Here is a 27,534-nt window from a genome sequence, read left to right as displayed (position 1 = left end):
GGACATATGTAGTGTCGCAAGGTAGGGTGAGGCTGGTCCAAAGTATTGCTTGTCGGATGTTGCGTTATTCTAATCGCACTTATCTCTAGCTTTCAAAAAATATATGAATACTTGCATACATGTCACTTTGAAGTACTTATTTAATTCATTTTAGTTGTGTCGACCAGAAAGTGGGTATGCCCCTTCATTGACTAATAATTTCACGTGAAGCTTTTATCACATAAACAACTTGTCTAACAAACGTTTCGGTATTACGACTTGCTTTTCTATCTAGTGCATCCTATAGTCATGGGGGAGGCCTGTGTAGCTCTCGTGTGCTCCTCTTTTGTTTGTTTATGGTGGCATGCACTTTTTTGAGAGTACCTCGCGTCTGTCAAGGATCTATTTCATGCCTTTTTTGGTGTTGCTGATGGAGAGAATGTAAAGACCGGCGCAAAAACGCAAGTTTAAGTTTTATGGCAACTGCTACAGTGTAAGCATGCTAAAGCACTTAGGGCCTCTTGTGGACCTTTGTGCATTTTTTTCATATGCACTCTATTGATGGAGTTGCGGAGGGCAAAAAGAGACCCTTGAAACTGAAAGCCAAAACAAAACAGCAAAGGAAGGACCATAGAAACGAAGAGAAAACGTACAGTAACATTGACATGATGAAGACTAATATTAGGATGTTTTAATAGAGTACAAAGTTTAACACCATCTTATTTATATTTTTTTACAACGCAATTCCGGGGCACTTTCCACCTTTTTCTAAAATACTGCTGAGTGTAAAGTCGCAATGAGAAGTTTAGGGAACAAGTCATATATTGAATATATTGAAGCCCAGCCCCACGGCCTAGTATTTCTTCAATACACTGTATTGGACAAACAGGCACGAGTGCGCATGCACTCTTGATTTCAGCCGCAATGTCTGGACTGCGAAAAAATAAAAAAGAAGACAATCGTGGTACCTTTGGTCCCCAAACCTTTGACTGCAACTGTAGATGAACAAAATGTTGTGAACATATGAGTTAGTGCATCATACAACTATGGAAATGAAATAAATATCCGCAAGCTAACAGGAGTGCGTGTCATTGTGGCAGTTGCACTATGACATGCAAAAAAAATGTTTGCTCTATATTTTTAGGTATTGTTACAAGGAAGTCTGACAAGGCTGTGGACAACACGAATTGACTGGAAGACAACACCATAGGCTGAGCCAGTCACACCAGGAACGTCTAGCCTGAGCGCCACTTGCGTAGTGCTGGCAATCCAGCTGAGGAGCTCTGCATGGCGCACTTTATTACATCTTCCCCCCTTGCTAAAGATGGAGCCACAGAGGTGGCCTAAGGCATAGTGAGGGCGAATCAAGGGTTTGTGAAACGGCTTGAGGCGATCTATGTGCACAGTTTTGTGGCCTTGGCGACGCAGGTCGGTAGGGAGCGTCAGAGATTCGATGTAGTTTACCGCAGAAGTTCGCTGTAAGACCTAGTAGGGTCCATGGTATCTGGAGACAAACTCGGAGGAGACACCTGGCGGCAATGTAGGAGGCAACTACAACCAAACGAAAGCGTCATGTGAAAACTGGTGGTGGGGACGCCCGTCGTCATGACGAGTTCTGTAGCATTTGTTCTTGTGCTGTAAGCGAGCGTGCTAGTTGTCGACATTCTTCTGCATACCGGGTGGCTTCAGAAACCGGTGTACCCTCCGACAAGTAGGGGCGTTAAGGAAGAATAGTGCCAATGGGAGATGACAGTTCTTGATCATACAGTAGAAAGAAGTGAGAAAGGCCCGTTATTGCCTGGGGTGCCGTATTGTAGGCATACGTGACATGGGGAAGGACGAGGTCCCAGTTGGTGTGGTTGGAGGCGACATATATCGAAAGCATGTTACCAAGAGTTAGGTTAAAGCGCTCTGTCAAGCAGTTTGCTTGCGGGTAATATGTGGTGGTAAAGCGATGAATAACGAGGCATTCAGTGACATGTTTTTAAATGACATCGACGAAAAAGACGCGGCCTCGGTCGCTCAGGAGTTCGTGGGGAGCACTGCCACGTAAAACGACGCGTTGAAGCAGGAAGGATGCAACGTCACGAGCTGTCGCAACTGGCAGAGCGGCTGTTTCTGATACCCCGTGACGTGGTCTAAAGCCACAACGACCCAGCGATTCCCAGCAGCAGTGTATGGCAGAGGCCCGTATAGGTCTATCCCAACCCAGTCAAAGGGTCCCGAAGGGCACAGCAAAGGTTGCATTGGTCCAGAAGAGCGGCAAGGATCAGGCTTGTGGCATTGACATTCTGTGCAAGAGCAAATGTACTTTTACACAAAGGTGTACATACCGCGCCAATAAAACCTTTGTTGTATGTAGTCTGGTGTAGGTCTTGAAGATACCAGCTTGTGGGCACCGAGAATTGGCGAGGAAAACGGCACATACATCAGCACAGAGATGCCGGGGTATTACTAGCAGCCATTAGCGGCCGTCGAAATGGTAGTTATGGCAATAAACGATTTCGTCGCAGATGGCGAAATACGAAGCTTGTCGGCATAGTACTCGCAATGTTGGGCACGCAGGCGTATCAGAGGCGAATCTATCAAAGATGAAATCCAGGAGTACTTTCGCTGTCCTAAAGCTATGTCGACAGAGGCTAATGGAGGAAGTGGGTCGTCTAGGATAGAGACACTGACGATGTCGGTGTGGGTAGGTGAGTGCGAAAGAGCATCGGCATGCTTCTTGCCAAAGCGGTAGACAACCCGGATGCCATACTCTTGGAGCCTCAGTGAGCAGGCAACTTAGCGTTGCGAAGGCATCATCGCAAGCCGGGGACCACACGGGAAGATTGAGGTCTAAGAAGCTCCGTCAGCGATGCCATAATCAAAGCAAAATTTCGAATGAAGCAGCGTAAGTACGAACAGAGGCCAATGAAACTGCGCAAGTGTTTTACAGATGTGGGCTTCCGCAATTCTTTAACAGCACGTAGCTTAACGGCATCAGGAAGAGTATCATCCTTCAACACGACATGTCCGAGAATAGTCAGCTTGCGTGACCCAAAGTGACATTTTTTGAAGTTTATTTGGAGGCCAGAGTCACTGAGTCAGTGTAAAACCTGCTCCAAGCAATGAAGGCGAGTAGTAAAATCTGGTGCAAACACTACTAGATCATCCAAGCAACACAAGCACGTGTTCCATTTGAGGCTTCGGAGAATGGTACCCATCATGCACTGAAATGTGGCGGGTGCATTGCAAAGGCCAAATGGCATCACAGGAAATTTTTATAAGCCATCTGGTGTGATGAAAACAGTTTTTGGCTTATCGTCTGCAGTCATAGGCACTTGCCAATAACCAGCGCATAGATCGAGGAAGGAAAAGAACTCTGCACTTTGTAAGCAGTCTTGGGTGTCGTCAATCGGCGGCAATGGCTAAACATCCTTTCGGGTTATTTTGTTTAGGCGACAGTAATCCACGTAAAAGCAGATCAAGCCGTCCTTCTTCTTAACTAAAAGAACTAGGGATGCCCATGGACTGTCGGACGGTTCAATGACGCCACGCTTTAGCATTTCACCTACTTGCTCATCAGTGACGCAGCATTCTGTTTATGATACACGGTATGGTCGTCGCCGTAGCGGTGAGTGAGCACGAGTGTCAATCCAGTGACATACAGTCATTGTTCGGCCCAGAGAAGTACTATGGCTGTGAAAAGCAGGGCGAAATTTGTTGGAGACGGAGACGGTCAAGGCGTTGCTTGGGGTTTAAAGCATTGTCGATGACATGGCTGAAAACTTCTTCAGGCGATGTGGCAGTTACAGGACTAGAGTAGAGGGTGTTGACCTCTGACGATCCAACAGGAAGTTCCAACATGGAAAGGGTGTCGTAAGGCTCTACAGTGCCAAGAGGTTTGCCGCAAAGCAGTTTATTCGAGAATGGAAAGTGGTTCTTTACAGGAAGGTGAGTCACACCAGGTTGTCACACCAGAATTTAGAAGGCCAAGCAGCGCGGTTGGGAGTGGCGAGAGGTGGCAATGAATGAAAGCAGTGAAAGGTATGAAGAGAACGGTAGAGTTATAGGCAACAGAACAGGATACAGATGCCAGAACGGATATAGGCGGAGGTACCTGGATGTCGTCAGTGAGAGACAACCAACGCATATTTTCATAGATGTCTCGAATGTGTAAGTGAGGCCAAGCAGTAATATGAAGTAATGTCCACTTCACAGAAATCCTGTCCTGAAGTACATGTTTAGAGATACATGATCTCAAAGTAGGTGGCTAAATGCATTAACGTTCTAGTTCACTGTTATCAGCACTCCATTTTCCACGATGTTAGGTATTAATGAAGGGCATAAATCAGGGGTGCCATATACTTCAAAGCATGCCACAGTGTAACTGAAGATTGAGAAAATTGTAGATGCTCATAAATCAAGTCACTCGATACCTGTATCTAGTGACAACCCTGAAATAATTAAACTCACTTCACAAATAAGCAACCTCGTACAGAAATGCGATGACTCGGAAAACCGCCTTTGCTGGTACAACCTACTTTTCTTCTATGTTGAGGATGCGCATGATGAACCTTGGGAGCAATCAGTCTCGTGTTATTTCACTGTGTGCAGATAAACTTAAAACTGCCATCACCAAAAATGACATAGAACGCGCACACAGGCTTGGCCGTTTCCAGGCCGGTAAGCACCGACCAATTACAGTGAAACTTGCGCGGTTCAAAGATAAGTGTAGCAGCCTGTCTGCCAGGCCAAAGCTTAAAGGTTCGACAATTTCTATTCAGGAAGATTTTTCATCGCGTATCCGGTTTGCAAGGAAAAAGTTGTACGCCTATGTGAAACAAAACAACACCTCCACTTTCAAGATACGCTTCAATAAGCTTCACATGGATGAAAGGCAGTTTTTTTATGATGTGCAATCCGACTCAGTCTTAGAAGTTAAATCCTAGCCATCACTGCAGGCTTGCCCGGCCCTCTCCTTTCCCCCCCAGCCGCTACTAAATCCTGTTGACACATCACGCAATCACATACTATCTGTTATACTTATACTGGTTAATGTTTGCAGTTACATGTCAAAAAAAAAAAAAATACCATTAAAGCCCTTCTTGATGACAATAATACAGACATGGACATTTTCACTGAGTCTTGGTTAACCCCTGACATAGATAGCACTGCGCTACTGCATGCAGGTTCCCCCTACACTGTTTTCAGATGCGATAAGGAGGAATAAAGGGGTGGTGGCATTCTTGTCTTCACCCACAAAAAACAGCATTCCTTGTTACCAGCTCCAGAACAATTGTACTCACGAAAGAAATTCTTTGTGTGCACATATCCATGCCAACATGCACATGCATACTCATATCTTGTTATCGCCCACCCGATTGTGACCGTTCGTTTATCGAAGAACTTAACACTGTCATTTTAGATGCCACCCCTCAATTCGCATGCGTTAACTATGTTATTTGTGGTGATTTTAACTTTCCAGATATCAACTGGGACAATCTAACAGCATCATTCCGCCAGTCAAAAGATTTCCTTGATTTCCTTGAACTTCAACCTTACACAAACAGTAAACTTTCCTACACGTGGCTCAAACACCCTTGACCTGGTCCTCACTTCTCAACCCGAATACATTAAGTCGTTAGCATGTGTCAGTGGGCTGAGTGATCGCAGTATTGTCCTTTTCAATTTGAATATCCCTGTTCCAATCCAATCAAACAGCGTTGAATAAAATTAATACAGGACTATAATAAAGCTGAATTTTCCAAAATTAACATTGAGCTAAATATTTTTTTTGAATACCTAAAAGAAACTGCTTTCAGAAGGTCTGTTGACGGAAACTGGCTGTTGTATAAGCAAAAGCTACTCAGCTTAATCAATAATTACGTACCCCTTGTTTACATTCGTAATGTTATGGGAAAGCCTTGGTACACAAACCAACTAAAAGAGCTAAATGATTACAATGAAGGTGCCAAATAAAACAACGGATGAAGGAAGGAGACACGAGACAACTATGTATAGGCACACTAACAACTGAGTGTTTTATTTATTGACCCAGGAATAAATAGCTGCTGTCAAGGATCAAAACAAGAAGAAACAGGGCAGTCATCTGCATCACACAACAAAGCCACAACGAAACCAGCTCACCCATAAAAGATAAACGAGTTCACGTGTCAATATATTCCCATATAGCGTCCCACCTACACAGAAATTCTTTTTTCTTTAGCAAACAACATGGCTTTCGTCCGGGCTTATCATGCGAAACACAACTCTTTAAATTCATCACAGATCTCCACCTAAACAGATTCATTTCAGACTGACATAATTTACATAGATTTTTCAAAGGCTTCCGATCGCGTCCCTCACCATCGACTAGTGTCCAAACTTTCATGCCTTCCCCTCGACCCACTAATCCTACCATGGATCATCTGCTTCCTGACAGATCGCCTCCAGTTCACCTGTGTTGGCAGTCGCTGTTCAGATACTACCAAAGAAATATCGGGTGTACCACAGGGACCCGTCCTCAGCCCACTCCTTTTTCTAATATACAATAACGACTTCCCAACAATACGTCTATTCACCAATGACTGTGTTATTTACCGTCATGTCACTACGCACACTGACCAATCTATTCTGCAAAATGACCTAAATTCTATTGACAAGTGGTGCTCACGCTGGATGATGGAACTAAATGTCTCCAAACGTAAGTTAATGCATGTATCATGTAAATGCTCTATATCTATATTTCCATATTCTTTAGGCTCTGTGAATTTATATGAGGGCGACAGTTACCGCTACCTTGGCGTTATCATCATTAACAAACTAAATTGGTCGAACCACGTTCTTCAAATAACAGCCAGTGTCTCAAGATCCCTTGACTATATTAAAAGGTCCCTATCCTTGTCTCCTCCGTCGATTCGTAAACTAGCATATGAAATTTTCATCCGTACCAAATTAGAATGTGCGTCTACAATTTGGAATCTGCATCAAAAGTACTTGACTGACACTTTAGTAGCTACTCAAAACCATGCTTCCCGTTTTATCGAATTATGACAACGCTATCAGTGTTACTAACTTGAAATTATCTATTGGTCTGCCCCTTTTAGCATCAAGACGTATGATTTTGCAACTCTGCCTATTCCTTAAATTGTACTATAATTTTCCTGACCTTCATTCCTCGCTTTTATTTCCACCCGTGCGCTTATCACATGGTCTATTCAATTCTTTAAATATCCAACGCCTTCATGGTTCTACAAACGCTTTCAACAAAGCCTTCCCTTCCCATTGCAATAGAACAATGGAACTCGCTTCCGGAATCCGCTGTCGTAGAGTGAAACCCTTTGAAATTTTGAGAGTTACTAATCATCCATATTTTCAACTAATTATGCAAAAACCTGTTTTTTTTTTTTGCAGTGTCTTTTCTGTTGTTGCTTTTTGTTGCTTTGTACATGACCATTCCTTCGGAATTTGTACTATTGTTTGCCACCCCCCCCCCCCCCATGTAATACCCCACATGGGGCCCTTAAGGGAATAATAAATGAATTAAAGAAAAGAAAAAAAAAACAATTTCCATTTTATCACACACCTTCGTGGAAATCAGCTACAGAAGACCAGAACCTAAGATATCCAAAGATCAAATTACAGGAACATTTGCAAAGCAAGAAGCCTGCTTTCACATTTCGAAATGGTCACATGAAGATGTCCAGAAAGAGCGCACCTGGGATAAAACTTGTCCAGAGCTTTGCTGCTGTAGTTTCCAGAGGAGGGAAGCAAGTCTGTCATCAGCAGGTGGATATACCGCCTTTGGTGTCCAGATTGTATCTGTCTTTGGGGAACCCTGAAAGGAAGATTTCAGGCATTGGCAGTAAACTACAGCTCAAAAAGCACAATAATGCTGTTTCTGAATGCATGGAAGATCACAGAAAAACCTTTATTTTAAAAAGATAATGTAAGCTTTCATATTTTAAATAAAATTTCATTTATCTCATAGAAGATTACACAATTTTTATCAATTTATAAAAAAGAAAAACATCAGTTATGTTTCGATTTCGAGTTCGCTGCAAGAACCTGAATCAGAGAGCCAAGTGAAAACATTAGAACCCTACTGATATGTTCTTTGCTATTGAGCTTTCCCGGCTGCGGACCCAACTCTGCGGACCCAACCTAAAGCCCATTGACTCCCATGTATTATGTTCCGATCAGATATGTCGCCATTCTTTAATGTAGCCACATTTTACAAAGTGTTTGAACTTGGTGGTCACATAAATACAGTGTTGCAGAGGCAAATTCACTCTCACACTTTGCTAAAGACGATAAGTGTATACTCGCGGTTAAGCCTGTCAAGCCCTGCCCATGGCCTGATCTCACAATGATGGAAGTACACATAAGCGTCTTGGCTCGGTTGCAGTTTTTGCCGGTTCCCTAAAGTCGGCTCATAGTTCTGTTATGCAATTCAGTTCTGTTATATGGTCAAGCGAATGCAAAAAATTTCCGCAGAACACATCTCACAATGGCTGTTGAGGTTAATGTGATTAGCATTCAAGCAATGTAGCAAGACTCTGTGTTGCTGGAGAAACATTTATAATCTGCGGGGGTCAGTCTGAGATTTCCACCCGTTTGTCTATGTGACATATACTGTCCTCGGGATAGGCTAACTTTGCCATGACACTCACTTGCCATAGTCGGCTATGATTGTGACAGCATGGCAACAACTGTATGACAATGATGCAGTGACGATGGGATGACGTCGATGGGACAATGAAAGCATTGTGATGATGATAGTGTGAAAACGATAGCCTGAGGACAGTGGCGTAGCCAGAAACTACGTGTTTGGGGGGGGGGGCTCACGTTGCAGCTCGGTCGTCTCCTTATAAAATGTGTCGAGGGATCAAATGCATGAATAATAACTGCAATGCCATTGCCAAAGATGCTCGAAACAAACTTTTTAACGCTATGTACTGTGAAGACAAGTAAAAAATGCATTTTTTAATAGAAAAATATACTTGTATGTCCCAAAAATTATTGTGCCCGAAATAACTGACATCAATGCTCTTATGTTTTTTTGTTTATTTAATAAGTAAAGAAAATATTACACGAACTTTAGAACTATATTAGCTCGAAACCAACAAAGCAGTGCATGCCACTGATATGAAAAATGTAAAAGCCATGAAATGAAGTTGAGGACAAATATTTTAATGAAACTTTTTCATTCAAGAACCTTGTAAACATTTTTGTACATATGCAGTGGCCAGGGAAAACTCTCAATGACGCTGTACTGTATTGCGCAAGAGGAGCGGTCACCGCTCGTGTATTGTAAGTAAATGCACCGAAATTCTAGTCACAACAAAGAGCACATATAAAAGGCACGAGTTATGCAAAATATACGAGGGCAAGTCAAATGAAAGTGAGCCAATGCAAATATATGACAAACGGGGTACTTTATTTAAAAGTAGTCTCCATGAGCATTCAGAAATTTTCCCACTGACTAACGTGTCGCGTGATTCCCGTCTCATAAAGCTCCTTGGGTTGCCACTTCAAGAAGTCTGTAACTTACTCTTTAACATCATCATCCGATGCGAATCTGGTTCCCTTGAGCTATTTTTCCAATTGCCCCAAATTGTGGAAATCGCAAGGTGACAGGTCTGGGCTGTATGGCAGATGTAGCAGTGTTTCCCACTTGAACTTTGCCAGTTTTGTGTTAACCACACCAACGATGTGGGGATGGGCATTGTAGTGGAGGAAGATGACCCCATTGGTCAATTTCCCACATTGTTTGTTCTTGATTGCAACATGCAGCCGATCCGGCGTTTCACAATATCCGAAACAATTGATAGTCTCTTTAGGTTTAGCAAATTCGATCAATAATGGCCCATGGGGATGGTGATGTTGAATGTTTCCACTGTAAGCATTGCCGTCGTGTTTCAGGCTCTTAATAGTGGCACCATGATTCGTCCCCGGTGACAACTGCAGACAAGAAGTCGTCACCCTCATTGTGATACCGTATCAGATGAGCCAAGGCAGCGCCGAACCTCTCCGTCTTCTAACGGTGGTTCAAAACCTTGGGCATCCATTGCACACAAAAGATACAATGGAACATACAAATGTGAAGATACAGCTTGATAAAGGGCAAAAAAGTGTCACTGGAAACAAAGTTCACTGCAGGTATACACAATACATTGCAACAAGATATTTAAATATACGTGTAAGTCTCCAATAAATCTACATATCCAAGAAAAAGTCACTGTATGTAATATGTCAAACAACGCAAATAAATATGTTGGACAAACACAGATTCACAGATCACAGAATCCTAAGGCCCGCCCGCTCCACTCCACCCGATGTATCGCACGCCACGGAAGGCAGCGTGCTTTCTCCCCACTTTTCCCCTTGTGCACACAAGACCGAGCCACCATCGCCAGCTCACCCATGCCACCCCTCTCCCCCCAATGCTTTCACTTGCACATGCAGCATGCGGCATGCGTTTGCTATGTTATCGCCCTTCGACTTTACACGGAACATGAGGGCGATGGCAGGAATGCACCTGGAGTGTCCATATAATTGCTATCGCAATAATGTAAGAGTATCCGGCAACTGAAGCATCCCGTGGCCCGCAAAAGAAGAAGTAACGAAATCAAACTTTCACCATGCGGTGATTCGCTGCACTGCAACAATGTCTTTTTTTCTTTTGTAAGAACGGAGCACCGAAATGAAAAAAAAAAGAAGAAAGCACAAAGGAAAGCATGTTGGCCGCAATCGAATGCCTACTTTGGGCACCTAGTGTGGCTACCGAAGGAATATCGAAGAAAACGTGAGACTCCTGGTCCACCGAGAACCATACGCATACTGCTCTGTATCCTACACTGGCGAGACAAGACTTTCCAGAGAGGTTGCGCTCAAGCGAACGCGGTGCAATCCGTCGAGTCCCTACAGTGATGGCGGGAAGCGACCATTGTTTATTGTTTTTGTTTTTTGTTTTTACTCGTCTGTTAGCCAGAAAGCGTCCAACACTCTGCCAGGCGAAGATCCACTTGGCCAGACAAAAACGAACGCGCACCGAAGTGCACCGCACGGTGGTCGTGTTGCCCTAACCGCTGCGCGGGGTCGAGCCAGCGGGCAGCAAGAACAAGAAAATTGAAGAGGCTCCACGTATTCTCGCGAATAAAAGTAAAGTACAAAAATAAATAAGAACGTAGTTATCTTTTCTCGCTTTAGTGTCTTGACATGGATGCTTTGGCGCAGGTGAAAAAAATGTTGATATTCTTTTCTGTGACATGACGGCACAAATGAACCACCACAACGATGTCTCATCGGACATCGCTGCGTGCTTTGTCAGCTTGTGTGACAGTGTGTTGATTTGGCTTGTCTCCTTGTATTGTCCGATGCAAGACCTTAGAAAAGTCAATGCACCTTCGGCGTCAAATGTTTATAACATTAAACACACAATGTTATGACGAGGATGAGGGATGACAAAGGAAGAATGACAATGACAGAATGAGCACAATGACATCCGAACAGCACAACAAATGCATGACAATTACTGTATGATGATGATGGCATGACAAAGAAGGCACAATCACAATTGCATGATGACAGCATGGAATAACGATGCAATAACTATGGTACCATGGAATAATGATGAAGGAATGACATCATTGGAACAACAACAGGGATATGATGATGATGCAACGATGACATGGAATGGTGACATGGATGACATGGATGCAACAATGACTATTTGGAATGGTGGCAACAATCTAATGACGATAGCATGGTGATGACATCATGACAATGGTATGATATCAACTGTGTGATGGCAATGGCATGACGAAGACGACCTAATGAGAGTCAGCCAACAAAGTTAGAATGATGACAATTGAACAACCAAAACGGCGTCATGACCACGAGTACATATCTAGTAGCCAAAGCTAATAGGCAACTTGCATTGAGTCAGTGGCATGATAGACAGAAAGTGCCTGAAGTATGCAAAGAATTATTTATAACAACATGAATATTGTGATGAAGCATTTACAGAGTGTAAAGGGGCCACCCCTGCCATAAAACATATAGTATCTGTCCCTTAATTATACATGCACACACATGCAATCTTCGGACTGGTTTATGAGCGCCAAAATGTCTAATAACTGTACTGGCATTTATTGAAATCTGTTTCTGACGTTGCTGTTGTGATTTCGGGCCTTCCTCACTTAAATTTTCCAATTTTTTTTTCTGCAGTCCCTTTAAAATGTATCAGTGGGGTTCTGCTATAATGTCTTTCTGTCCTTTGAGGGTCAAGCTGCTCTTCAGCAATTGTGCCAGATGTGCTCAGGAAGGTAGAATCACAAGTGAACTTCTGTGAGCCAACGCTGCATTTCTATAATATATATATCTGAACACACCCAGTAGCAAGCCCATACGAAGTAGCCTATACATATGCACAAATATTCCCAGTGAGGAAATGACAACAAACAATGAATGACAAACCCGAAGAAAAAAGCAAAGAAAGCTTTTAAAACTAATCAGAACGGTTCTTTGTAACCACAAGTATAAGGAGCATGAATTCCGCCACTATGCCAAATACAGGATAAGCTGGAAACAAAATGTGCCCTAGTCGCTTTGAATTTGTTTGCATTTTAATTTATTCTGATGGTAAATCTGAATTTTGACAGCAAAGCTATCTGCAACATGGCACGTTTTCACACCTCCTGCTCTTACAAAACCCAAAGAAAAAGTGCAGTGGAACACCTCAAGATTGAGGGACTGACCAAACGGCATACTAAGATGTGCACAAGGCATATTCAGTGACAAAACAAGGGAAAAACCTTTTGGAGCAACTTTTGGAGAAGGAAAAATGTGCATTTGAAGCAGACATATTGGCTTTTGTAACCTGCACTTTTTGGTCGTTTAATGAGGTGCTGCAAAAACAACCCCGGGCCCCACACCTTTCAGTTGAATCTAAAACACTACAAAAGGCAAAATAATGCAGTCCAGAGCTGATAAAACACAGAATTATTTAAACATTTGCCCTGATTAAGAGTGCCACATAAGTGGGCAAAAACTGTTGATACCTTTATTAAATTAGTGTAGCCTCTAATTTTTCATATTTTTTTCTAAGTACATCCTGGTTTGTAAGAGCCTATGACAGCTTCTTCCAGCTGTCCTGATAGAAAGCAATGTCAAAAAAAGAAAGGGGAGGGGGTGGAGGCCTCATTTACTTTGCAGGGGTAGTTCGGCATTGCTCAGGATAGTCTTGGCTGAATTAATTTCCATTTGCAGTCTTCCTCCTTCTGCTAAAGTCACTTGAATTTCTTTTTTCAAACAGATGAGCGAAGTGACAGCCAGCTTTGTTCGTTTGTTTAGCCTATCTGTGCCCAGGAAACTAATGTCATACAAGGACTAATGCAGAGCACAAGTTGCAGTTTCGTTTTCACAATCGCTCCTGCTAGACCTATTGGAACCCTTTGTAAACCATTCTGAAGCAGACATGGAGCAATTTTGCCAAAATTGGGCTTTTGTAGCAGCATGTAGCAGATATTGCACTTCGTAGCAGTTTTGGAAGCAATGTAGCAGCAGTTCCACCACAGCATACTGCAACTTGCTTACAGTGCACCTACAGTGCTTCTGTTAAAAAGGCAATTTCTGGTGCACAGCAACAAGAGCCATAGCAGTTGTTATTCATGTGCCTATAGCAACGACTGTGCCAGCACACACTGCATGATGGCGCACAGAGAGCACTGAGCACACATGAAAGCAAAATGAACTCAGTCATTCTATACTTTCAGAATTTTCTTTGTCCAAAGTGGCACATAAGTGAACCACATACACAAGGGTGGAGTGCACTGAGGTGAAAGTGCTTCTGTTTACATGTTGCCCATATTTCCATTGGTATCCTATTAAAAAAAATCCAATTCACAACCAATCGGCAAAAGGGAAGTTAATGGAGGCATATAGCATGTACCTGCAGATAAAACACTCTAACCTAAATTTTGACCATACTCCAATTACACTTTTCACCAAAAAGAACCTTTGCTAAATCAATGTTTCACTGTGCTTAAATAAGCCCTACTATTTTTCCATGTATAATAATGTACAGATCCACCCAATTTATGCACAGTTGTGTATACCGCATCTGCTAAATTAAGTTTACCAGATTAACTGACAGACGCACAATGGTACCTCACAATCACCTTCCCCAAAGTGCTGCAAGCAGTCAATGCTACTAGAAAACATGGCACCATCCAAAACACATATGTCACCTGTTCCCATGCAGGCAGCTCTGACAAGGACTGAGCCACAAACCAGGCATCTTTTTGTTTAGCATCATGGTTAGCACAAAATTGACTGCAAGGTCACTGCATTAATTGGTGCCCATTAATCCACACTGAATCTATTTAATGTATTAGCCTCTGCCAAAGAAAGACTTCCAAGCTTGATAGCTCAAGCAATCACTACCACATTTTTGGGACACAATTATAACTTGGCCACAGTACAGTCGAGCCTGGATGCAACAAATACAATAAAGTGCTAACTTGACCGGTTAGTACATGTCAGAAAAAAACGGGTCATGTTTTTCATCTTCATTGTTTGTCTAACAAACACAGATACGACAATATATCACACGTAACAAAGTAAAGCTAAAATTTGGCTGCGCATGCCTTATTTCAATTAATATTTCAGTGCATACCAAAACCAAAAATAGAAGATCCGAGAAAAAATAAGTTACACTGAAGCAAACATTTGACCACTTGGCAGTTCAATAGGCTTGCACAAATATAACTTTTTTGGCTCGAGGCAAATAGTAACATTGTTGAATAACTCAAAGTGAATAGTTCGAACAGGTGTGGGATTTGCATAAGACCTTGAAAATACCACACACGTATTGGCAAATCTAGAAAAGCAGAGGTCTCTATCTGCAGACAAGAAGTCAGTTCCACCTTAGGAAACACTATATTTAGGTAGGAGTATGCGAATATCAAAACCAAATATATGAATGGAATACTTAACTTTGATAATCAAATGGAATGTTGAATTATATGCACGTGCCTTTATTAACAAGTTTCTTCATTTTAAAATGTTGGAACATTGCAATTACACTGTCAACAATAAAAACACAGACTAGTAACTTGTGATACTAAAGGATTGTGCATTTGACTCCTGTTAATGGAATACAGACACAGAATTTCAAAGTCGAGACAACTTGTAAGATTGATTTTTCTGGACCCACCCTGCATCTACAAAATATCAATGGCAAATATAGCTTAAAACATGTTTAAAATCAGTTTTACAGTATGTGTATGCATAAAACCGCAAAATACAGCACTTCGCAACATTGACATCAATAAGGTCAGTTTGCAAACATACCAAAGCATATCAACAGCAGCGCTACATCATGAGTTTGTGTTCACTGCCATGCTCATTGCATGTGCTCTTGCTTTTTGCACAACCTAGCCCTTCACTGCAGCACTCCCAGTATTCCTCAGTTGTTGGTCATCGTGAGATGGTCATAATGAGAGGCTTTCCACGGCGCTGCAACAGTTTCTGTTGTGCCCATTGGAAGATCTTCCGCATTATCTGCATTCGTTGTGCTGCCACACACAACACACGAGTACAGCATGTCGGGTGCATACTGCGTTGTTGCCTTCTTCCAAACACATGCTTGATTGGTTTTGTCATGCAAAGGTTTGTCCGCAATGGTGTTCAGCAGCACAAATGGACTGAATTCATAGATGTCACCATAAGCAAAGCGTGGACCCAGCTTAAGAGGAGCCGTATTTGTTCATCTCATTTCGAGCGCAGAAAAATTTATATGATGCATGCCTATGCTTTGTCTTACTGAAAATTTGCAGAAAAATTGCATCCTACTGTTTGGATGGCTCATTGTAGCACTTGGCACTCTTAGTTGCCTCTTTTCTAAGCAAAAAAATATTTGTATTTGCCTACATTTATGGGAAAGCCAGCTGTTGCCAAGGCAGCAATCGCATAGGCATGTGGCGCCGCCTATCGGCAGCTGCTGAAACCAAAGCAGCCATTCCAGCAGGATTGCTACATTAGAAAGGCAGTTGGTTTGAAGATGCCAAACCCTAAAAGTGATTGGCCACTTCTAGCATGGCAGTGACTTCAGTCGGCAGAAAATTGTTACTGCCAGATGACGAAATAAGGACGACAAGGGCATCTTGTGGCATGTATATATGTAGAAGTAGAAAAACTAGCAACAACAAAACTCGTGCACTGGCATTCACATCACAGTTTTGTGCGATCACATGACTACTAGCTACATTTACAAACTGACCAACCTATCTTTTTGCTCTGAAATCGACACTTGGACTGCTTGCTATAGACGAAACTTAATATAATTAACCGCCACATGCTGAACCAAATAAGGTTTTGTGCCGCAATAACAATCTTGCTGAGCTACGTATTACAAGAGAAAAAACAATGTATACAATTTATCAGTATTCCTATGATTTCTAATATTGAGCTATTCCCACTAGCTGTCCGTTCTCACCAACCTGTGCCTTATTCATCATCATCAGCAGTAGCAGGCAGCCAACTTGTTTTGTTAAATGCATAAGCATTTCGATGCCTACCCAACAACGAAACCCATCCATCCGTCACTTAAGACGAAGAACTATAAAGAAATAAATGTATACATAAAAGAAAAACTTGAAAAATGTTGATGGTGGCGAGTTTCGAACTTATTACCAAATGCTAAGAAGCCGAGTGTCTTGGCCACTGGGCTCAACACGCACACTTGCATGAGGTGAATATATCTGAACCATATGAATGTGTTGTACCGTTAGTGCAAAACCAATGTCAGAGGAGAACAGTTTCTATAAAGGCTTTCTTGAAAGATCTGGTGATGGTGGGATTAAAGACATCTCTAAGACCCTATTAGAGCCAACTTGAACCATGTAGACATCAGCAGAATTTCAATTTTAAGAAAATTTAATGCCAAACATGCCACATCCTGAATGCGTTTCCGGTGGTCGTGGGATGCGTCTTCCGTTGGAGCGTTTCTTCACCAACCGAAATGCCGCCCATCTGCGAGAGCTCATGCGCTTCACATCGCACTTCGCACAACGGACAAGGATAAGCAGTCAATAAGTTGATAAGGGTGATAAGGAGTGATGAGAGGTTATATGGGTCTCATCACGGTTGATAATGGTTCCACGGGGATGGATAAAGTGCTAAAGAATGATAAAGGCTCATAAAGGTTGGAGCTGTTCTGATAAGGTTAATAAGCACTGATAAGGTTTAATAAGAGTCAGATCAAGCCCAATAAGGTTGATACTGACTGATAACGGCTGACAAGGCTTGGATCCAGTGCGTTAATATTGATACAAGGCAGACACCATCTTTAAACAACGCGCGCAGGTTCGTACGCCCTCCAAGAGGGCAATGGTGTATTGCTGAAAAGGATGAAGACGTAATGGCACGTGCATTCACCGTACGCACTCACATTGTAGGCATCCTCTGTCAGGGAATACAAGAGGTGAAGCGACGCTCGAGAGAGAAAGAAAAGAAGGCATTCCTATCTCCTGTTCGGAGCGCGGCAGTCATTTTTTTTATTTACTCCCCGGGCACATGTTAGCCCACAATAAATCGTTGTGTCTGAACTCCTTCAACTGTTCGTTGCAATATTGACAACAAATGATCAGTTCAGTTTCTAACTATGGGCCTCCTCCTGTATACACTTATTTATTTATGCATACTGCAGCATCAATGAATGAATGAATGTGTGGTTTTTATTGGTGCAAGGGCCAGGTATGGCCAAAGAGCGCCATGCAAGTGTTAGTGATTTCTTAGTGGAGTGATGGGTTCTAAGAAGTTGATGTGACGTGGCTGTAAAGGGGCCTAAAATATAGTCACTGTAAAGTGCGTAAAATGTATGTGTAATAAAATTATGGCTATGACAAATGATGAGTACTATGAGCATTTACGTGCATTGCAAAATAATGATACGATATAAAAAAATGCACAAGTTTCTAAAATTCACTAGAGCACCATGGCCTCTTCAGAGCCCTTGAGACACAAGGGCCTGGAGGCATGTGCTATATAAAACAACTATCACAGCGGCATCCTCTGTAGAGAGGATGCGCTACGGAACCTTTGGGCTATTAACGTGCAAGACCACCTCTTTTAAAAAACCTAGGACAGCTTGGGTGGTAAAAAGGGGTTCTTTACCAATAAACATAGCAGGATGGAGAGGGAGACAATAGCGGTATGCTAGAGGAAAATGTTCCCTTCTTTCTCTTTCGGCTTCCCGACACTCCACAAGGACGTGGAGGACGGTGAGCCACTCACCACATCTACCACAGGTTGGAGGTTCATTGCCAGTCAATAGAAAATTGTGAGTACCATATGTGTGTCCTATTCTGAGTCGGCAAAATAGGACGTCTACTCTTCGCGATTTAGTAACGGAGGGCCAGAAACCTAACTTTGGTTTAATCAGATGGAGCTTATTATTAGTTTCGCTGTCCCACGAGCGTTGCCAGTGTCTTCGGAGTTTAGTTCGCAAAAAAGGCTTGAGATCTGTGGTAGGTATAGCAGTGGTAGGATTGATAGCTTGAGATGTAATTGATGTGGCCATTTGGTCAGCCAGTACATTACCTTCGATGCATCTATGGCCAGGAACCCAGCATATTATTACATGTCTACGAGCTGAATAAATATTGCACAAATACGAGTAAAGCTGAATAAGAACAGGATTTTTGTGTTTCCTTAAGGACATGAGCGCTTTTACGACACTTAACGAGTCCGTAAATATAATAGCTTTTTCTAGTCCTAATTTCTTTATGTGTTTGACCGCAGACAATACTGCATAGGCTTCCGCAGTAAATATACTGGTATGGGGGTTCAATACACCTCATTCAGAAAAAGAGGGGCCAACAGCCGCGTAAGACACGCCGACATGCGATTTTGATGCATCGGTGTAAAATTCAGGACAAGAATACTTCGAGTGGAGTTCATGGAAATGCATCCGAAGTTCGAGTTCTGGTGCATGTTTTGTAAGCCTTACAAAGGATATATCACATTCAATCACCTGCCACTCCCACGGAGGTAGATACTTCGCTGGAGGCATACAGCGGTGTTCGAAGAGTGGGACATCCATTTCAGCGCTAAGCTCCCTTACGCGCAGTGAAAAAGGCCTCACTGAGGGTCGATTGTGGTAAAGGGCAGTGTACGTCAAATCACTAATGGTTTTAGAACACGGATGATCAAGATTACCGTGCATTTTAAGAAAATATGTGAAGCTGATATATGATCTCTGCATATGGACAGGAGTGGGATGAACAACAAACATACAAACATACAAACATATATAAACAAGCTTGCATGAATTCTTTCAGTGGTAGTAAATGGATGTTGCTCGGTAATGAATTACAGACTTCAACTGTTGATTGAAAAGAGCCGCATTTAAAGGAATCAGTGCGGGCAAAAAAGGTCGAGATATTTAGAGCATGGTGACTCCTCGTAGGTGAAGGTCTGCAAAAAGTAAAATATCTAGAGAGGGGAGACGAGGAGAATTGATTAACATGTGAAGGAAATTTAGGCATTCAAGTTCGCGAAGCTCTGCAAGAGGAGTGAGACCAAGTAGGGGGAGAGAGACGGCGAAAAGTTCTTGTCATATATCCTACAAACAAAATGCGCTACCTTTTTTTTTGCACCAATTCTAGTTTTTTTTGTTTGATCGTCACAGTGTCTGTATGGATGTAGTTATCTCCATTTTGTCATGAATAAACTGATTCTGATTAGGGTTCATAAGGATTGTATCTAGTTTGATGAGGTTGATAACAAATGATAAGGGTTAATAAGGGTTTAAACTGGTCGGATCAAGTTTCAAAACATTGACGACGACACCGGGCTGCATGAAGATGAGCGAGTGGCACAATGCTTACGCATACTTACACAACTCCCAGAGAAGTTTCTGCGCGAATCTTCATGATTTATGTCTGCTGCGGTACGATGGCCTGTCTGTGATCTCCGATTATCTTTGTCTAGCCCTACCAGATTTCAACTTATGCGTTCAAATTTCCTAATTTCATTACCTTGCCTTATTTTCTGCCATCCTCAACTGTACTTCCCTTCCTTTGGCATTCTGTAAATCTAATGGTCCACCAGTTATCTGCCCTACGCATTACATGGCCTGCCCAGCTCCATTTTTCTGTCTTAATATCAACTAGAACATCAGATATCTCCGTTTGCTCTTGGATCCACAAAGCTCTTCCTGTCGTAACGTTACACCTAACATTTCTTGTTTACACAGCTCTTTGTGCGGAATTTTGCCTTTGAGCCTTATTATACATCATCAAATGCCTACACATTCAGAGGCATTTGACCCTGTGCCATTAGTCATCACATTTGCTGTCAAGCAATAATCTTAAAATTGGTGGTGGAGCTGAAAAAATAAACGAGCAAGGGAAAGGCTGCGCTCATACCCAACTAAAATGAAGTGGTGCTGTACTGCTTGCTAGGACCATTGCTTAGAAAAGCACTGCAAGACACTGTTTTTCTATTTCCAATGTTTTGTACCTCATGCAAGCAGGACTGCTGCAGCACTGCTCGTGCAGGAAGCCCCTTTTGTTTTCCTCGAGAGTGAAACATCTAACAGACCCATTGTTGTCAAAGTGCTCCATTTCCGAGAATATAGCACAACCACCAATATAATGCAAGGCACACTACAGTATACTACAGGAAGACGAGAGGGCACTTTCAATTGCACGAAACAAATTTTTTCACTATACCTTCAAGTAAGTATGTGTAATGCATCCACACTCGTAAGAATAGCGCTTTTATTCCGAAATGTAAGACACATGCGGCTACCATATTTGCATAGGAGGTCATGTGCACGAACATGATTATTTCGATGGACCCACTGGACTTATACGCCATGCGCGAAACACCCAGAACACTGCCTGTCGACAAGGCTGCGAAGCGTAGGCAGGCTCGGGCGAGCACCGTTCTCGTCAGCGCCTATGTGCGTGCTGTCATGTTTACGTTCTTGATCGTAATTTAATGTTTCTGTCAGCCTTCAGCGATGTCTTGAAGCAACTGCTGCGTAGTTGGGCGCTTGAACACATGCGAAAATTCGTCAGGCACACGCTTAGTTTCCGGTGCTGCTTTGCGAGCAAGAGCGACGGCAGCAGTGGATTGCGGCTGTTCGACGGAGAAGATAAGCAATTGTGCTTTGTTTACTGCAGTTTTAGAGCGATTACTGTGTTTTTATTTCTTGTTTGATGTCGCTGCGCCTTTAGTGGGGTGCTTCCATTCTTAAACTTGGATTATTAGATTATGGTGTTTTACGTGCCAAAACCACTTTCTGATTCTGATTACGAGGCACACCGTAGTGGGGGACTCCGGAAATTTCGACCACCTGGGGTTCTTTAACGTGCACCTAAATCTAAGTACACGGGTGTTTTTGCAATTCGCCCCCATCCCGCCGTGGCCGGCATTCAATCCCGCGACCTCATGCTCAGCAGCCCAACACCATAGCCACTGAGCAACCACGGCGGGTATCTCAGAGGCATCTCTGAAATACAACTTTATGAAGAGTGAATTCTTCAAGAACAGAATTACTTTTCTGGGTAGAGCACTGGATGGAACCGCCAAAAACACAAAGAAGTCTGTGACACGTATCAAAAGGCTAGTGAAACCAATATCCATTCACTCCGGGTGTTTCTTGGTTTGGCTGGGCACTTTAGAGCATTTATAAACGATTATGCCCTGAAAACACAATGTTCGACAAGGATGACACAAAAGGACATATCCTTCTGCTGGAAGGAGGAGTGTGAAGGCGGCCTACAGATACCTGACTCAAGTGATCACCACTGACACCATCCTCTGCCTTTCCGACTTTACCCTTCTTTTCGAACTTAATACAGATACTTCTCATTATGGAACTGGAGCAGTCAGTACCAGCGAGACTGTAGCCGAGCCAGAAATCAACCACTTCGTGTAGTTGGCTACCAGAGTTACACATTCACAGAAACAGAAGTACATTACACCACAACAGACAAGGAAGCACTAGCTCTTTTGAAAGCCATTCAATATTTTCATTCATACTTGGAAGACACACATTTCAAGCTATCTATTCACTGATCCCGAAGCGCTTACGTTTATCTTGAAAATGGCAGAGCCTAATGCAAGATTGTGCGCTGAATAGGCAAACTTCAGCAGTTCAACTTAGAAGTCAAGCACAGTATGGGTCCCTCAATGAAAGATACTGCTGCCCTATCCAGGTTGGCGGTCATACAAGAGGAAGCTCATCACGAAACAAACATCCCCAAGGTATGGGAGGAAACAGAGTATTGCAGCCCAGTGAGAACGGAAAAAATGCAGTGCCTCTAACGTTGGTCCCAAAGATTTTAATTCTGTACCATAACAGCCCTCAATGAGGCGGCCATGATGGCTTTTGGAGAACATATGTGAAGCTTACCAAACGATTTACATGGCCAAAAATGAAAGATGATGCCAAGAGCACAATCGTGCCATGAATGCCAAAATAATAAAGCGAAATTTAGGCAACCTACTCAGCATGTGACCTTGCCTAACTGCTCAAAAACAACATTTGAAGTTGTGTATATGGACTTTGCGAAGCTACGGAAAAAGTCCGAAGGTGTCAAGAAAACCCAAGGGTTCCTGGTATGTGTCTAGGTGTGCACCAGCATGACAGCTGCAAAGCCGGAAGGAGAGGATGCGAACAGCGTTGCTGCTTTCATGAGCTGAAAACTGTATCACAATATGAAAGTAATGGTATCCGATAATGGGCCAACATTTAGAAGCTGTAGACTGCGAGAGTGAACGGAACCACACAGAATCATGCTGAGGTTCACTCCACCGTATCATCCTGCAGCTAACGGCTTGGCTGAGAGAGCCATTCGTGATCTGAAGCAATAGAAGGGTATGTATCTGGCATTTCCAGATGGATAGAAATATTATTGCCTTAAGGCTGCGGTATCTCATCACAACAGATCCTAGACCATGGGCCTAGGATATACACCAACGTTTGCCGCTCCTGGGAAGCCTACATATCTTCCAGCTGACATGGCATTGGGAGTAGACAAGACTGTACGGCTTACAGAAGCTAAAAGAAATGAGGAGAGCCAAGCAAAGTATCGTGCAAGAATCAAGTGGAACTTCAACAAAAGGCAAAGCCTTGTGTTACCTGAATTGTTGGCGGGGGACTGGGCGCTGGCAAGGAAAGAACTCCCCAGCTCAAATTTGTTACGTGGGGACCATATTGGGTCATGAAAATGGCTAGCCAACAGGGACAGTTAAAGAATGTTTGGTACACTGGTGCGGAGTCAGCCTCCATATCCAATGTCTTCAAGCATCATCCCAGGAGGGACGAAAGCAAAAAAAAGCAAGGTTGGGGGGAGTGAAGCGACCTGAAGAAGATCGAAGCAGAAGAGGGAGCAGCAAATAGGGGAGAATAAAGAAGTGACTAGTAATGGCGACGTGCATCACATTTGTTCTATGCTATTATGGAGAGCATCATTACAAATTATATGCAGGAGCACTTTATGACGGAATGGCCTCTGCTTCGGAATAGCATCTGAATCCTCCTCGAAACGGCATCTGCCTTTAGCTTAGATCACTCACATTTCAGCGACAGTTTTCGTTCATTGTGCATATGTCTGCACAAATAATGGCTTCGGCATCAAAATGTCTTTCCCACATGCAAACATGTTTCCAGACAAATGCGAAGCCAAGACCCTCTTGCCATAGAACGGCTTGGAACAACTTGCTTCCACTGGTCTCGTAGGTTTGCATGAGTAGAGAACCAAATAATCAGCGCCTTCGCAACTGGACCAGCATGCAAGCAGACAACAAATGTTATTCAGCAGTGTAGTTTTTGGGCTTGTTGGTGCATGATTTGAATAGCAATGAATAGCGCGCCGAGGACGGGACAGCAAAATTCAGACACACATGAACAGAACAATTGCTGATCACATCCTCTCCTGCGAGTCAAAAACGTGCAAGCTGTTCCTTGATAAATGTGTTGTCATAGAAGGAGCAAGGACAGGGTAACTCGAGAAATCACTGAAGCTGAAAAGATAAACAGAGCAGGATGCACATGTGTGAGCACACCTATTTTCCTCTGTAATAAAGAGCTAGCATTTCTGAGATGTTGATACTGGTTGTATAAGTGTCAGGGCCTTCTTCACACGTATAAAAGTGATGTATGTGAAAAATAAAATTTCTTAGAAGTTGGTGCGCATACTGTTCGTATCTGTCTGAATTTTACTGTCCCGTCCTCCGTGCGCTATTCATTGCTATTCAAAACAAATGTTAGGCATTTTCGATATCAAAAAGCATTGCTGCCACTACACAGACAGAAATGTACAGTACTCAAAAACTGAAATGCGAACAGTTACGAACAGCAACGCATGCTTTTTTCGCGTAATTACAGTTAAACTTCGGTATAACAAAGTAGGTAAAATCTACAATTTTCTTCGCTATATTGAAATTACACCTTATATGTAAATAAGTACAGTGACTGATCGATTTTTCTTACATGAATAGGAGCCACATAATTTTCAGCATATTCGGGAAACCGAAAAAGCTAATTTGAATGAGAAAACTCCTTTCAATGATTTTGGGAGTCGGCGACGAATGATATGGTTTCATGCCACGTCGATGTTATCTTCACATAGGCAGTACATTATATTGAAGTTCTAATTACATGGTGTTCTATGGACAAGCGGTTATGAAAAGTTAAATACTTCGTTATATTGAGAACTTTATTATATTGAAGTTATATCGAGGTTTAACTGTACATGGAAGCCAGTTTCTAACCTTGGAGTAATCACAAGTGTACTCTTTAAGGTGAAGGTACCACTGCCGCCATCTTGCAAGTAGTTCAGATTCTCCCACCAGGCGATGCCACTCAGTCATGTTTTGAAAAAGAGAAAGCTGCTCTTAGCAGTCGCAGCATGCTCCAGCCTGTCTCTGTTGCGCTGCTGCGACAGATCATATACTGTAGCTGAGAAAATGGCCCCTGCCTCCCTTTTGTTTAGGATGATTTGTGCCAGGCACCATTGTTATTTTGTTGCTGTGTGTGGTGGCCTTCTCACGGCTGATGCTTTCAAAAGTGCCTCGGTTGAAGCTTTCTGTATGTAAAATGGTCAGTGCCACTGATTGATGGTGGCTATAGGTGTGGTAAGTGGTTCGTCATTGCCGCGTTTTGACATGGCTGTCATGTGAGTGCAGGCCGCAGCTCTGAAAACTGTTTTCATAGATGGCCTGCTGACTACAGTGCTCACTGCCCTGGCAGAACACTAGCTGTAATAACACAGAGGGAGTAAGACTGAAATGGACAGAACCTTGAGTGACGTTGATCGCCAGCTTATTTTATTTCTTTTACTTCCTAGCATCTATTTTTTTTCTTTTAGCATTCTCCAAAGTGCAGGCCAGCTAAAGAAGGTTTTAGGCTTGCAATGAGAAACATAGCTTCGTGGCTATAAACAGAATGATAAATAAAGGAAAAAGAAGGGAAGGAAACTACTACTGACCGGAGTAGCTATCTAGCGCAGTCTGCTGACACCTGAACAGCAGTCAGCAGCAGGGGAGGGGCGGGGGTAAAAGAGTAGGGGGGAGAGGTTAGCATAGAGTAAAAAAGAACTATTTACAACAAAGCGACTAAGCAAAAAGAAAAAAATTTGTGCAGTGACTTCCTCAAGAAAGTTTGTCACTGGCACTGTTAGGTTCTGCAGAACAGCTGGATGGCGAGGTCCAACTGCTAGAGGAAGTAAGTGTGTTTGTAAGTACCTTCAACACGTGTACATGCATAGAAATTAGTTGTTTGCACCGCTGACATCAGATTTGTTTCAACAGTAATATAGTATGGGTGTCGCATATGTCTGACATGACCTGATGCCTATTTCCCGCCGCTCAGAAGCCCCCCAGCAAGTTCCTTTCCATTACTTCTGTGCTGACAATGCGGAGAGCCCTTTTGCACGCCTTGCAGAGTATCAAAAAGGGTACTTTTGTATAAATGCAGGACGGAAAGGCTTTGCATATAGCCAACTAAACCACTATGAGCCCAATGCATCCCAAAACAGATGTAGTTTATCTAAGGGGCGCAGTTTTCTTTTTCCCTTATTTTTATCAACCTTTTTGCAAACTAAATGAATATGAATGGGGATTAGGATGACGTCAGCTACGTTCTGGTGCAAGAGTGCCGGCTTCTGCAATTGCCGAAGCTAAGCCGCATTGATCTGAGCTAGTACGTGAGAGGGAGACCGCTTCCAGGAACGCCGACTGATGATAGCTCCGCCTGCCGCAGAATAGTTCAAAAGTCTGCTTTATGCGATACAGTTGCAGTAATGGCGGTGAGGGATGTCCCTCTCCCCCACAATACGAACAATTCCTAATCCCCAAGAATGCACCGAAAACTCAAGGAAGACAAAAGAAGCTACCTGCACAAAGGTCGCGGTAAGCGGACGCTGCCGCCAGAAAGTGCCCTTACTACTCTATGTCGATGGTCTGCTTGCCTTCTCGCATGTGCGGGGCATTGCCTTCTTCCCTTTTGAAGGACTTATGTTTCGCATTGTCCCACGAGCCAGCCGAATGGTTTTGGGCACTCGGCAGTGCATCAAAGCATGCGAACAAAGCTGTTGCAATGATTGTCATGGGTATGTGCAGTGCTTGGACACCAGAATACAGATGTGATAAATAGCAGAGATTTTCTGTCTGTACGACCCACAGACAAAGTGCAGACGGCAGCACTCCAGGACATGAAGTCACGCGATGAAATAGGGATTGTGAAATCTTTAGTAACCGAAACACTTCTGTTTGTAACCATTTATGACAGTACTGACAGCACTCACATTCTTTTATTCTTTCAGTGTTTGCAGTTGCACTACCCTTTATATGAAACTGCCTGTCACTTCATGACCCATGCGAGTGGGAACAAACGTTTCCAACCACAGGCAATTGTGTTAAAATTTAAGGCTCCAGTTACATTCTATCATTTTTCTTATTCCTCAATGAGGTGCATATTTATTGTTCTTTCCCATTCCATTTGAAACACTTCAGAAGATCTTGTTTTTCAGGCACTCGCTTTGCCAGACATCTGGAAAACCTTAGTGCGTGCACCAACTTTTGTCAGTAAGTCACGGAAAACATGAGACAGCATGTTGTCCAAGGACAAGAATGGAATTGGAACGTAAACGCTACACCTGGGGCATACGACACAGTGGCTGCATGATCCTGTCCTAACTGTCGCCCCCTGCCCATCCACCTACTCCCTACGCCCCGCCCCATCCCTTTTTCTCTCTAATGATGTCTCGTCGTCTCGGCCACAAGTGACAAAAGAATGGGTCGATTCTGCATTCACATTCTGCAGCAGACTTGTTTTGTCATGTGCCATTCCCACGGTTTTATGGAAACTGCCGGTTGCGCCGCAAGATGACACAACCTGAAGAGCGCCAGCCCCCGAGGAGTGCTCTCTCTCCTCCACTCTCCCCAAGCCTGCACCTTTCAAGATAGCAGCGTGGCGCACTACAAAGAATCTACGCAACGGCACAGATTGTATTTTTTCCCTTTAGCCCTTTGCGCTCGCCACCGGTG

At 43.1% G+C, this 27,534-nt stretch overlaps 1 protein-coding gene across 5 annotated transcripts in view; it reads right to left on the bottom strand.

Moving 5' to 3' along the window:
* Positions 1-27,534, bottom strand: part of Patr-1 (Protein associated with topo II related - 1) — a 246,701-nt gene that overhangs the window by 158,119 nt on the left and 61,048 nt on the right. For all 5 annotated transcript variants that reach the window (XM_055078308.2, XM_072285096.1, XM_055078309.2 and 2 more), the window contains one exon: positions 7,682-7,801. In XM_055078308.2, the coding sequence (XP_054934283.2) occupies positions 7,682-7,801 (120 nt within the window). The remainder of the gene's footprint in view (positions 1-7,681; positions 7,802-27,534) is intronic.

This window comes from Dermacentor andersoni, chromosome 10, assembly GCF_023375885.2.
Source record: "Dermacentor andersoni chromosome 10, qqDerAnde1_hic_scaffold, whole genome shotgun sequence".
NCBI classification, from domain to species: domain Eukaryota; kingdom Metazoa; phylum Arthropoda; class Arachnida; order Ixodida; family Ixodidae; genus Dermacentor; species Dermacentor andersoni.
This window is presented reverse-complemented; position numbering and strand designations above follow the sequence as displayed.